This window comes from Rattus rattus, chromosome 3 (assembly GCF_011064425.1).
Source record: "Rattus rattus isolate New Zealand chromosome 3, Rrattus_CSIRO_v1, whole genome shotgun sequence".
Taxonomy (NCBI): Eukaryota; Metazoa; Chordata; class Mammalia; order Rodentia; family Muridae; genus Rattus; species Rattus rattus.
Genome location: NC_046156.1, coordinates 25089123 through 25103360, shown reverse-complemented (window position 1 = coordinate 25103360; position 14238 = coordinate 25089123). Strand labels below are relative to the sequence as shown.

Sequence of the window (14238 nt, the reverse complement as noted above, 5' to 3'; positions counted from 1 at the left end):
CTGTATGACATCTCTCCAGGATCTTCTGGCTTTCATAGTTTCTGGAGAAAAATCTGGTGTAATTCTGATAGGTCTGCCTTTATATGTTACTTGACCTTTTTCCCTTACTGCTTTTAATATTCTTTCTTTATTTTCTGCGTTTGGTGTTTTGACTATTATGTGACGGGAGGTGTTTCTTTTCTGGTCCAATCTATTTGGAGTTCTGTAGGCTTCTTGTATGTCTATGGGTATCTCTTTTATTAGGTTAGGGAAGTTTTCTTCAATGATTTTGTTGAAGATATTTACTGGTCCTTTGAGCTGGGAGTCTTCACTCTCTTCTATACCTATAATCCTTAGGTTTGATCTTCTCATTGAGTTCTGAATTTCCTGTATGTTTTGGACCAGTAGTTTTTTCCGCTTTACATTATCTTTGACAGTTGAGTCAATGATTTCTATGGAATCTTCTGCTCCTGAGATTCTCTCTTCCATCTCTTGTATTCTGTTGGTGAAGCTTGTATCTACAGCTCCTTGTCTCTTCTTTTGGTTTTCTATAACCAGGGTTGTTTCCATGTGTTCTTTCTTGATTGCTTCTATTTCCATTTTTAATTCCTTCAACTGTTTGATTGTGTTTTCCTGGAATTCTTTCAGGGATTTTTGTGACTCCTCTCTATGGGCTTCTACTTGTTTATTTATGATTTCCTGGAATTCTTTCAGGGATTTTTGCGATTCCTCTCTGTAGGCTTCTACTTGTTCTCTAAGGGAGTTCTTCACGTCTTTCTTGAAGTCCTCCAGCATCATGATCAAATATGATTTTGAAACTAGATCTTGCTTTTCTGGTGTGTTTGGATATTCTGTGTTTGCTTTGGTGGGAGAATTGGGCTCCGATGATGCCATGTAGTCTTGGTATCTGTTGCTTGGGTTCCTGCGCTTGCCTCTCGCCATCAGATTATCTCTAATGTTACTTTGTTCCGCTATTTCTGACAGTGGCTAGACTGTCCTATAAGCCTGTGTGTCAGGAGTGTTGTAGACCTGTTTTCCTGTTTTCTTTCAGCCAGTTATAGGGACAGAGTGTTCTGCTTTCGGGTGTGTAGTTTTTCCTATCTACAGGTCTTCAGCTGTTCCTGTGGGCCTGTGTCTGGTGTTCACCAGGCAGGTCACTTGCAGCAGAAAAGTTGGTCTTACCTGTGGTCCCGAGGCTCAAGTTTGCTCATGGGGTGCTGCCTACGAGCTCTCCGCGGCGGCAGCAACCAGGAAGATCTGCGCCACCCTTTCCGGGAGCCTCCGTGCACCAGGGTTCCAGATGGCGTTTGGTGTTTTCCTCTGGCGTCAGAGATGTGTGCAGAGTGCAGTCTCTTCTGGTTTCCCAGGCGTGTCTGCCTCTCTGTAGGTTTAGCTCTCCCTCCCACGGGATTTGGGTGCAGAGAACTGTTTATCCAGTCTGTCCCTTCATGTTCCGGCGGTGTCTCAGGCGCAGGGATCCTGCCGCTCCTGTGCCCTCCCCCACGGGAACCCAGGGGCCGGATACAGTTTCCTCTTGGGCCATGGATTTGGGCAGGTGTGGGCAGTGTTGGTGGTCTCTTCCGTTCTGCAGCCTCAGGAGTGCCCACCTGACCAGGCCGTGAGGTCTCTCTCCCACGGGGTCTGGGAGCAGAGAGCTGCTGCGGGCCGGGATCCTCGGGTTTGGGACTCCCGCTAACCACCGAAAGTGCCCGGTCCTAGAGGAATTTTGCCTCTGTGTGTCCTGAGTTCACCAGGCAGGTCTCTTGCAGCAGAAAAGTTGGTCTTACCTGTGGTCCCGAGGCTCAAGTTTGCTCGTGGGGTGCTGCCTACGAGCTCTCCGAGGTGGCAGCAACCAGGAAGCCTGACAGTACTTTCTACTGAACTCTATGTCCATAAGGACAATCGCAACAATTTTGTTTAAGATATTTATCTTATGGTTATGAGTGTATGCCTAAATGTTCGTATGTGTACCCCATACGTACAGTAGAGGACAGAAGAGGGCATCAGATCCCTTGAAATGGGACTTTCGGGTAGCTGCGAAAGAGCTGGGAACCGAACCTTGGTTCTCTAGGAAAGTAGCAAGTTCTCTTCACTGTTGAGCCGTCTATGCAGCCTCCAATACTGGTGTTTTAGAATCTCTGTATCTGGGCCAACTGTTGGCCCTGGTGGACGTTTATTCCCACGTGAGATGTGTGAGGCCCAGTGTCATGTTACAGAATGTTTATCCCTTTCTCTGTTCTTCTTACCACCTCTTTGAATTAGCTCTTCACATTCCTGGGCAACTTTTTTTCTGTGTGGTTCATGGTTTCAGCTATTCCTCTGTAGGATAGCTTTGTAGACAGTAGATATTATTATAAATCCCCAACTAGTTTTTATCGTCTCTGGTTATAGGATGGTTATCTGTTTTCAAAGCCAATATGGTGTTCCTTTATAGTTTATATCTTTAGTGGCTTATTTCAGAAATCCAGTAATTACAATGTCATGCAATAACCCCCACTATAAATCTCATTTGTCTGAATGCAACAAGATTAAAGCTATCGAGAGCTAAAACAAATCCTGCATGCCTCTAGTATATTCCTATGTCTTCTCTGGATCTCCTCAGAATTTCAACACATGGAGAACACCTGCAGAATATTCTTTTTGTGACACTTCAAAATGCAAATTTTGTTTCAGTTCCACTGGTCTAGTTGAAGCTTTGCTTAGTTTTCCTAATCTTTGGTAGTCAGTGTGTGTGTGTGTCTGTGTGTGTGTGTGTGTGTGTGTGTGTGTGTGTGTGTGTCTGTGTGTCTGTGTGTGTGTGTGTGTGTGTGTGTGTGTGTGTGTGCAGGTGCACTTATGCCATAGTATTTGTGGCATTCAGAGCACAAGCTGTTGTGTCTGTACTTGCCTTCCATATTGTTTGATGAAGGTCTCTTGTGCACTGCTGCAGATAGCAGGCTACCCAGTCCACATGCTTCTACCCAGTCTGCATACTTCTCCATGTCTGCATGAATTTACCAGCTTCACCCACGAGCTTTAGAGGATTTTCCTATTTTGGATACCTTTTAGCATTAGGAATGGTGGTTGTATAGATAAGTACTACTGTGCCTGGCTTTACATTAGTTTTGGGAATTTGACCTCCGACCCTTGTACTTGCATGACAAATAGATCTCTCACTGAAGTGCCTCCCAGCCTCTCAGGTACCTCTCTGAAGTCAACAGCTACAACTCAGAAAGTGTTATTCTAAATGTCAAACTTACCTTTCTGGGTTATAACCTGAATCTTAGACAGTAATATAACTATTTATTGTCTATGAAGTATTTTTAATACTTCAAAACAGGTTACACCCTTTTTATTTTTGATTTTGATCTTAGTAACTATTATGATGGCTGTGAGGTTAGCTGTCACTGTAGGACTTGATATCTTTTTGACTGCTTCTCTTTTTGATTAGATATTTTATGTGTTTATATTTCAAATGTTATCCCTTTTCTCTCCCTTCCCCTCTCACATCCCCTGCTTCCATGAAGATGCTCTCACTCCCACTTAAACACTCTGGCATTCCCCTATATTCTGGAAATGAACCTTCACAAGACCAAGGGCTTCTCCTCCTATTGGAGCCAGACAATGCCATCCTCTGCTACATATGCAGCTAGAGTCATGGGTCATCCCAACCCCCACCATTTGTACTCTTTAATTGGTGGTTTAGTCCCTGGGAGCTCTGGGGGAAAGGTTGGTCGATATTGTTGTTCTTCCTAAGGGGTTGCAAACTCCTTCAGCTCCTTCAGTCCTTTCTCTAACTCCTCCATTGGGGTCCCTGTGCTCAGTCTGATGGTTGGGTGCAAGCATCCTCATCTGTACCAGTAAGGCTCTGGCAGAGCCTCTCAGGAGACACCCATATCAGACGCCTGTCAGCAGGAGTTTCTTGGCATTGGCAGTAGTGCCTGGGTTTGGTGCCTGTATATGGGATGGATCCCCAGGTGCGGCAGTCTCTGTATGGCCTTTCCTTCAGTCTCTGCCCACTCTTTGTCTTCAGGGATTTCCTCCCCTATGAGTATTTTGTTCCGCCCTCTTCTTAGAAGTCCTTCTTAGGACTGAAACATGCACATTTTGGTCTTCCTTCTTGAGCTTTATATGGCCTGTGAATTGTATCTTGGGTATTCTGAGCTTTTGGGCAAATATCCACTTATCAGTGAGAGCATACCATGTGTTTTCTTTTGTGATGGGTTACCTCACTCAGGATGATATTTTCTAATTCCATCCATTTGCCTATGAATTTCACAGTCATTGTATTTAATAGCTGAGAAGTACTCCATTGTATAAATGTACCACATTTTCTGTATCCATTCCTTTGTTGAAGGGCATCTGGGTTCTTTCTAGCTTCTGACTATTATAAATAAGGCTGCTATGAACATGGTGAAGCATGTGTCCTTGTTATATGTTGGAGCATTTTTTGGATATGTGCCCAGAAGTAGTATAGCTTGATCCTCAAGTAGTAATCTATCCAATCTTCAGAGGAACCTCCAGAGTGATTTCCAGAGTGGTTGTACCAGCTTGCAATCCCACCAACCATGGAGGAGCGTTCATTTTTCTCTACATTCTTGCCAACATCTGTTTTCACCTGAGTTTTTTATCTTAGCCATTCTGGCTGGTGTGAGGTGCAATCTCAGGGTTGTTTTGATTTGTATGACTAAGTTAAGTTTTGATGACTAAGGATATTGAACATTTCTTTAGGTGCTTCTCAGCCATTCAATATTCCTAAGGTAAGAATTCTTTGTTTATATCTATACCCAATTTTAATAGGATTATTTGTTTCTCTGGAATCTACCTTCTTAAGTTCTTTGTATACCCTGGATATTAGCCCTATATCATATGTAGGATTGGTAAAGATCTTTTCTCAATCTGTTGGTTGCCTTTTTTGTCCTACTGATAGTGTCCTTTGCCTTACAGAAGCTTTGCAATTTTATGAAGTCCCATTTGTCAATTCTTGATCATAGAGCATAAGCCATTGGTGTTCTGTGCAGGAAATTTTCACCTGGGCCTATGTGTTCAAGGCTCAACCCCACTTTCCTTTCTATTAGTTTGAGTGTATCTGGTTTTATGTGGAGGTCTTTGATCCACTTGGACTTGAGCTTTGTTCAAGGAGATAAAAATGGGCTGATTTGAATTCTTCTACATGCTGACTATAAGTTGAACCAGCACAATTTGTTGAAAATGCTGCCTTTTCCCCCACTGGATAGTTTTGGCTCCTTTGTCAAAGATCAAGTGACCATAGGTGTGTGGGTCCATTTCTGAGTCTTCAATTCTATTCCACTGATCAACCTGCCTGTCTCTGTACCAATACCATACAGTTCTATCACTATTGCTCTGTAATACTGCTTGAGGTCAGGAATGGTGATTCCCCAGAAGTTCTTTTCTTGTTGAGAATAGTTTTTGCTATCCTGGGCTTTTGGTTATTCCAAATGAATTGGAAATTGCTCTTTCTAACTCTGATGATCTGATAGGATGCAAGGGATTATTTCAATCTTTTTGTATCTGTTGAGGTCTGTTTTGTGACTGATTCTATGGTCAGTTTTGGAGGAGGTACCATGAGGTGCTGAGAAGAAGGTATATTTTTTCGTTTTAAGATGAAATGTTCTATAGATATCTGTTAAATCCATTTGGTTCATAACCTCTGTTAGTTTTTCTGTGTCTCTGTTTAGTTTCTGTTTCCATGATCTGTCCATTCATGAGAGTGGGGTGTTGAAGTCTCTCACTATTATTGTGTGTGGTACAATGTATGCTTTGAGCTTTAGTGTAGTTTCTTTTTATGAATTTTGGTGCCCTTGCACTTGGAGCATAGATATTCAGAATTGAGGGTTCATTTTGGTAGATTTTTTTTGAATGAGTATGAAGTGTCCTTCCTCATGTTTTTTGATAACTTTTGGTTGAAGGTAGATTTTATTCAATATTAGAATAGCTACTCCATCTTGTTTTTTGAGACAATTTGCTTGGAAATTTTTTCCAGCCTTTTTGTCTAAGGTAGCATCTGTCTTTGTCACTAAGGTGTGTTTCCTGTGTGAGGCAAAATGATGGGTCCTGTTTACACATCAAGTCTGTTAGACTATGTCTTTTTATTGAGGAATTGAGTACATTGATGCTAAGAGAAACTGAGAAATAGTGCTTGTTATTTCCTGTTTTGTTGTTGTTGTTGTTGTTGTTGTTGTTGTTAGAGGCGGAATTATGTTTGTGTGGCTATCTCCTTTTGGGTTTGTTACAAGAAAATTACTTTCCTACTTTTTCTAAGGTGTAGTTTCCACTTTTGTGTTAAAGTTTTCCATCTATTATCCTTTGTAGGGCTGGATTTGTGGAAATTACTATGTAAATTTGGTTTTGTCATATATCTTGGTTTCTCCATCTATGTTAATTGAGAGTTTTGCTGAATATCATAGCCCAGGCTGGCATTTGTCTTCTCTTAGTGTCTGTATGACAGCTGCCCAGGATCTTTTGGCTTTCAGAGTTCCTGGTGAGAAGTCTGGTGTAATTCTGATAGATCTGCCTTTATATGTTACTTGACCTCTTTCCCTTACTGTTTTTAATATTCTTTCTTTATTTTGTGTATTTAGTGTTTTGACTATTATGTGACAGGAGGAATTTCTTTTCTGGTCCAATCTATTGGAGTTCTGTAGGCTTCTAGTATGTATATGGGTATCTCTTTCTTTAGGTTAGGTAAGTTTTCTTCTATAATAATTTTGTTGAAGATATTTACTGGCCCTTTAAGTTGGGAGTCTTCACTCTCTTCTATTCCTATTATTCTTAGGTTTCATCTTCTCATTGTGTCCTGGATTTCCTGGATGTTTTGAGTTAAGAGCTTTTTGCATTTTGCATTTTCTTTGATAGCTGTGTCAATGTTTTCTATGATATCTTCTGCACCTGAGATTCTGTCTTCCATGTCTTGTATTATGTTGCTGATACTTGCATCTATAACTCCTGATCTCTTCCTTAGGTTTTCTATCTCCAGGGTTGTCTCTGTGATTTCCTTATTGTTTCTACTTCCATTTTTAAGTCATGGATAGTTTTGTTATAGTCCTTCACCTATTTGGTTGTATTTTTGTAACTAAGGGATTTTTGTGTTTCTTCTGTAAGAGCTTCTATTTGTTTACCTGTGTTGTCCTGTATTTCTTCATGGGAGTTATTCGTGTCCTTCTTAAAGTCCTCTATCATTATCATGAGACATGATTTTAAATCCAAATTTTGCTTTTCCAGTGTATTGATGCATCCAGAACTTGCTGTGGTGGGAGAATTGGGTTGTGATGATGCCAAGTAGTCTTGGTTTCTGTTACTTAAGTTCTTGTGCTTGCCTCTCACTACCTGGTTATCCCTAACGTTAGTTGGTCTTGCCGTCTCTGACTGAAGTTTGTCTCTCCTGTGGGCCTGTGAGCCTGTGATCTGAAAAATGAGATCACTCATGGGAGACCAACTCTCTCTGGGCAGGTTTTGGTTCTGAGTGCTATGGGACAGCCTTAGCTCTGTGCAAAGATGGACACCTGAAGGCTGTTGACTGCTTTTCTGTTTCTGTTATTTTCTTTGTGGATTATTTTTTTTAAAATATGTTTTCATCTCGGTCCTTTAATTTATGGGTTGACACATATAGTCTATGTGTGGTAAAACTGTTTTATTGGGGTGAATTCATGTTCATTTGTTTAGATGTAGAATTAGCATCTTTTTGTTACTATAATAAAATATCTCAGGCCAGGTAACTTTGTAAAGGAAACAGGTTCATTTAAGGCACAGTTCTAGATATCTGAAAGCTATGCTGTCAAGCTATGGTACATGTCTTCTTGGTTGTACCACATCTAGGAAGATTGTGTCATGATGGCACCATATATGTATGAGGAAATAACACCTAGGTAAACCAGAAGTCAGAATCTAGACAGTCTTAGGCTTTTAACAAATTTCTCATGAAATATGGCTAGAGTTCTATGAGTAATACTTTAGTTTCTTTCAAGGGCAAGCTTCTAAATCGAATTAGCTATTTTTCACTAGGGCCTGTCCCTTTATGGTTCTACCAGCCATTGTCATCATATTAAAGGCAAAGCTCCTAATACATGAGTGAACCACACTCAAACCTCACACATGCTGTCTATAATTGTTGTGATTACAATGGTGGTCAAGTCGTCAGGGCAGACAATAACGGAACTTTCTCTGAACCAGTTATAAAAATAAGGACATGGAGACTTTCTTATTATTGATAAAAGCTTAGGTACTGTAGCTGGGCAGATTCTCTGCTAACTTGTCCAAATTAACCCTGACTATTCCTAGTCTATGTCTTTCCACTCATTCCTACCTCCTCTGTGTCCCTGGAAAATCTCTGGAATCTGCTTCTTTTCCCAGAGACTCTCTCTCTGTCCAGAAATCCTGCCTTCTACTTCCTGCTCAGCTATTGGCCATCAGATCTTTTTTAAGCCAATCAGAAGGTAAGGGGGAATGGACATTTACAAAATCCTGAGAAAGGTGATAAGCCATTGCAACAGCAATACCCAATCTTGCCAGCGGTTTTCACTCTCTGCCCATCTGAATTAACAACTGAATACTACAAACACATTTACACAATCTAGAAAAGGTTACTCCAACAGTAGAGACTATTTGATTCACAAAGCATATAAAACATTTCTTCATTACTATTTTTTTTGTATTTTTTTCTAATGTGGAATTTACTATCAACCCATGTTAAACTTTATTTATTTATTTATTTATTTATTTATTTATTTATAGACAAGCTCTCCCTGTAACTCTGTTTGGACTGGAACTCACTGTATATGTAGATAAGGGTGGATTGGAACTCAGTGTTTTGACCTTCTTCTCACAGGCATCTACTTACCTCTGTCTCCTGAGTGCTGGGATTAAAGGAGTGTGCCATCGTTCCCAGCCCAATGCTAAAATTTAATGCTGTTTATCATTTATTTTTTTATTTTTCATATGCTCTTCCTCTATTTCTACATACTATATTACTGGCTTCAAGTTCTTAATGTGTTTTTATTGGGTCAGAAGTCAAAAGAACTCACTGGAACTAAACAGAAACTTATACTTTTAAACTGTTGTATTTTGCTAGTCATTCAACTTCTATTTGCTTTTCTATCAGTTACAGGAACAAAGAAGTGACAACCAGATTGACATGGATAGAGGAGAAGATTCTGGAAAAGCTGCTTGGGAACGCTTCTTTGACTCTTCTTTATCAGTCTAATGTTCACAAGCGGTACTCTTTTGAGATGATTAAAAAATGTTCCCTTCAGGGATCCACAATGACAGTAGTTTACCTGGAGCAAGAAGTTGTGGGTGTTTTTATGCTGGAGGATTTTCCTGATAAAGATTCTAAAAAACCATCTACTTGTGCTTGGTTTTCCTTTGAAAGGAATAAAATCAGCTCTGGAATATCAGCTTTGGTTTTGAACACACTAGTTCAAGTTAATTCCACAAGTTTGCAAATGTCCTCAACCAGTGGTTTGACACTCATTGTGGATCTAAATAAAGAAAGACTTTATCTAAATGAGGCAGTAATAAAAAATCTAGGACTCAATCTTAAACATAACTCTCCGTATTTGGAATGTGAAATTTTTCGAGTTGATGGTATGTACAAAAGGATAATCTGCTTTTACGTTTGGTTCTAGTTTTCTGATTTATATATTATCGTTGTTATGTAAGGGCAAGGAAATGATGAAGCTGTTGTGCCTGGGGACTAAGGACAGCAGGCTACTATGAGCAGAGAGATTTAAGATGTACATGTGTAAAGTTGGTGTCAGTCTTGCTGCATCTGCTCCTCTGCTGAACCCACAAACACATCTTAAATGTGCATTAGCTTATACCTTTCTTTGTTCTGTAAAACTATAAAAATGTTGTAAGAATGCTTCCACACTGGAACACTGAATGTGGGGTAACATAAATCTGTGTTCTCTGGTCACGGTAACTCAAAATGTCTCCAGAATAAACTATCTCTTCTTCCCTTAAAGCAGAAAGACAGAGCTGGAGATGAAGTTAAGACAGGAGAGAGGAGAAGGAAGCAGGAGGCAGAGAAGAAAGGAGAGAGATAGCAGAGAGACCAGAAGGGTGAAACCCATTATACAGTTGCCGAGATCTGTCTTTTCTCCTCTTCCTCTGAGGATGCTGCCAACCTGAACTCTCAGTGGAAAGGGCCAAGATCAAACAAGCAGACCAGCCCTGTTTAGGAGGAAGACTTGACCACAGACAGCCAAGCAAGTCAGGAAGCTAACTATGATGTGCTTATTTTCTGTAGGCATTAAAAACAATCCAGGCTTCATAAAGAAGATGGTGACTGCCAGACAGTAAGTTAGGTTCTTGACCTACCTGTTATTCATTTTACTGAGATTAATTGCATCAAATGCTGACAATGAACTAGTGAGAAAGATAAAAAAAAAGTCATATTACTTGGAATGATAAAAGTTGTTGTTGACAGATGATATTCCAGTCAATTTAAAAAGCAACACCCTTTCCAATTTATAGATGCAAATACATTTTTATTTCCCTTTAATATATTTTATGCCAAGTAATCACTAACTTTCAGCGTTAACATCTCTCCAAGATTTATGTTCTAAAGTTAATAGTGGCTTGTTCAAGGTTAAGATTTCATTCTGCTATATAAATGTAGTTTATTTCAGTGAAAAATACATAACCTGGGGGGTTCATGGTGTTATACTTAATGCATTATAAAACTACTACCAAAAGAAGCATGTAGATAAACTTATCCCTAATGCAAGAAACGAAAGCTCTAAGGTAATTATAATGCTTTGTGGAAGATCTGCTGCTGCATTTAATTTCTGCATTCTAAACAGGCATCGAGGAAAATTCCTCTCCACTTTCAGAGCCTACAGGCCTTATGCAGACTTGGTTTCAGAAGTTCGTATTCTCTTGGTGGGCCCAGTAGGTTCAGGAAAATCCAGCTTTGTCAACTCAGTGAAGTCCTCTTTCCAAGGCCGCCTAACTCGCCAGGCCATCGTGGGGTCTGACGAAAGCAGCATCACTAAGCAGGTAAGCTACTTATGGCTTTGTGAAAGGTGACTGCAGGTCAGACTGAATGTATTTGTTCATTTCTTTGCAATTTTCTCTTACACATAACCTTCGTAATCTACAGTTAGATGCTAAGCAATTAAGTAAAGTAGAAATAAACACTGCATCAGAATGATCTCTATTCAGTAATATTATTCCAGAGAATTCTTTGTTTTTGCAGACCCATGAGTTAGTTACAGGAGAGCACCTTTCCGTACTTGGGGCAAGTACACTCTAAGACTATAGCATCTCCCGGTCACTGGTTCTACATCCCAGAGCTCAGAACATTTCTAACCCTTTCACAAGTTGCCTCTTGTTTCTTGATGTGGATTTATTTCGACATGTCAGCACAGTCTGCGAAGTCAAGGCAAGATGCAGTAAAACATCAAATCTATTAAGCATTAACTGAAATGCTTCAAGGTCTGAACTGTGGTAATGTCACAAATGGGTTTGGGACTTTGTAGTAGAGTGCAGCCTTAAAGCGTCTCCTGTACCGCGTGTGGAAGAACTGTCACTACGTAGCTTGATGTGGTCATTCATGCTTTAAACCCAACCCTCTGGGCCTGAGGTTGGAGGATCATGCTGGTTCCAGGCCACTTGCTGTATTAAAATATCAGCAAAATTTCCCTTTCCCTCTTGTTTCGAATGCTGACGAATATTCTTTAACTCAGTATTTCATTTTTTACAGTACAAAGTCTATTCTATCAAAGATGAAAAGAGCAAGGAAACACTCCCATTTATGCTGTGTGATTCAATGGGGCTGGAGGATGAGGAAGAAGCAGGGCTGTGCACAGATGACATTCCTCACATCTTAAAAGGCTGTGTACCAGACAGGTATCAGGTAAGAGATCCTCCATTCCAAGACAAAGCTACTTTTGTTTGTCTAACAAATCTAACATAGATTTATGCTGTAATAACAATCCAGTAGTCCAAGGAAAGTTAAATAAACAATACCAAGTGCCTAGACACATAAAATAGGGCTTTTTTCTGTTGACAAATGGACCAAATAGGAAATATTTCTGAAGTACTGTCTACCCAAAACCTGTTTAATCCGGCTCTGGCTACCCACCGCCTAAATCCCTTACTACCAAACATAGCCCTGCTATGGTATTTGATTAATACAGCAAAATATTGTAGTTTGTACCCCAAAAGTCTGGATAATGATATCAATGAAAAACAACTAAAATGGTAATAGACTGTAGATTAAACGAGGTGGGAAAACTTTGGCACAGTTCTTATTTAATGATCCCTGAATACAAGAGATCCTTTAAAAGTGCTGCTCCCTAGGCAATGTCAAGAATTTTCCAATTGAAACCTCTCCTCTTCATCTCTGACCTAAATTCCTTTCATGTTTTGGACCTTTTTTTTTCCCCCTTGCATGTTTTAAAAGATTTAATTATCTAAGTGTGTGTGTGTGTGTGTGTGTGTGTGTGTGTGTTTGAGAGAGAGAGAGAGAGAGAGAGAGAGAGAGAGAGAGAGAGAGAGAGAGAGCATGTGAGTATGAGCATGGGAGTGCAGGTGCCCACAGAGGCAATGGGTCCCACTGGAGCTAGAGTTGTAAGCAGTTAAGAACCTCTGGACTTGGATGCTAGAAACCAAATTTGGGTCCTCTGCAAGAGCAGTAAAGCCCCCTCAACTGCCGAGGCACCTCTCCAGCCCCTGTACTTTTTTTTTTTTTTTTTTAAGGATTTCTCATACTCCTATGTTTGGAAAGAAACTGAGCACCAGATCCTTCCTTTAGCCTATAATCCCAGCAGGAGGAAGAGGCTAACCACAAGTTCAAGGACAGCACGCTGTGTGAAGAACAAAACAACAATACCCTCAGAGTTGGTTACCCTTGACACACAATCATCCATTAGCACCCAACAGTAGTTGTAAAAGGAGTCACCTAGAACATCAAATTCTCCTGCTGACCTAACTCCTGCTATGAGTTAACCAAATCCTGTCTGCTATCTCCTCTCCCAAAGTTCCCTATCTGCTTGCAACTGCAAAAAGCCATCACCCTTTAGCCTGTACACTAAAAGTAGACCGATCTGATTCATCCACTCTTGAAGTTCCGATCCATTCAAGGCCAGTCGAAATCTGCATGTGTGGGGGTGTGTCTCCTGAAGAAAAGGTGTGCACTTCTTACAGAAAAGATCCTAAGAAGCATTTGTAGTTCTGTGGATGATCCTGCTTGACCTCCAACATACCCTCCCCTAAAGAAATTAGACTTTGATTAGAAGATCTTAGACTGTCTGTATCCGCCTTTCCCCGCCCCCTCACAATCCCACGGAGCTCTGCAGGCCTGGGATGAACTTGACTTTCTCTGAGCCTCCCTCCACCTCCCAAGTGTTGGGACTGATCTCTAAGCTTCCCGTATTAAAAAGAATTATTTATTTATTGTATATGAGTACACTGTAGCTGTTGTCAGACACACCAGAAGAGGGTATCAGGTCTCATTACAGATGGTTGTGAGCCACCATACAGTTGCTGGGATTTGAACTCAGGACCTCTAGAGTAGCAGTCAGTGCTCTTAACCACTGAGCCATCTCAGCTCCCCACTTTAGCTGCTTAGCCAACCACAGCTGTCTTCTCCACAGTTCTGGCATTTCTAAGGTAGTTCAAACTGAATGTTTTTCCCTCCATCTTTATTAAATTGGGTATTTCTTATTTACATATTGATTGTTATTCCCTTTCCCAGTTTCCATGCCAACATCCCCCTAACCCCTCTCCCCTTCTTTATGGGTGTTCCCCTCCTTATCCTCCCCTCATTACTGCCCTCCCCGCAGCAATCACATTCACTGGGGGTTCAGTCTTGGAAGGACCAAGGGCTTCCCCTTCCACTGGTGATCTTACTAGGCTATTCATTGCTATCTATGCAGTTGGAGCCCAGGGTCAGTCAATGTATAGTCTTTGGGTAGTGGCTTAGTCCCTGGAAGCTCTGGTTGGTTGGTATCCTTGTTCATATGGGGTCTCAAGCCCCTTCAAGCTCTTTCAGTCCTTTCTCTGAAGCCTTCAACAGGGGTCCCATTCTCAATTCCGTAGTCTGCTGCCGGCATTCACCTATGTATTTGCCATATTCTGACTGTGTCTCTCAGGAGAGATCTACATCCAGTTCCTGTGAGCCTGCACTTTGCTTCATCCATCTTATCTAGTTTGGTGGCTGTATATGTATGGACCATATGTGGGGCAGGTCTGAATGGGTGTTCCTTCAGACTCTGTTCTAAACTTTGCCTCCATATTCCCTCCCAAAGGTATTCT

The 14238-nt window shown here is 40.8% G+C and overlaps 1 protein-coding gene across 1 annotated transcript in view; it reads left to right on the top strand.

Annotated features, from left to right (window-relative positions):
* LOC116895241 (interferon-induced protein 44-like) overlaps positions 1-14238 on the top strand; it is a 47509-nt gene that overhangs the window by 8364 nt on the left and 24907 nt on the right. The window contains exons 2-5 of the mRNA XM_032896562.1: positions 9013-9561; positions 10226-10274; positions 10782-10977; positions 11684-11836. Coding sequence (XP_032752453.1) covers positions 9013-9561; positions 10226-10274; positions 10782-10977; positions 11684-11836 — 947 coding nt within the window. The remainder of the gene's footprint in view (positions 1-9012; positions 9562-10225; positions 10275-10781; positions 10978-11683; positions 11837-14238) is intronic.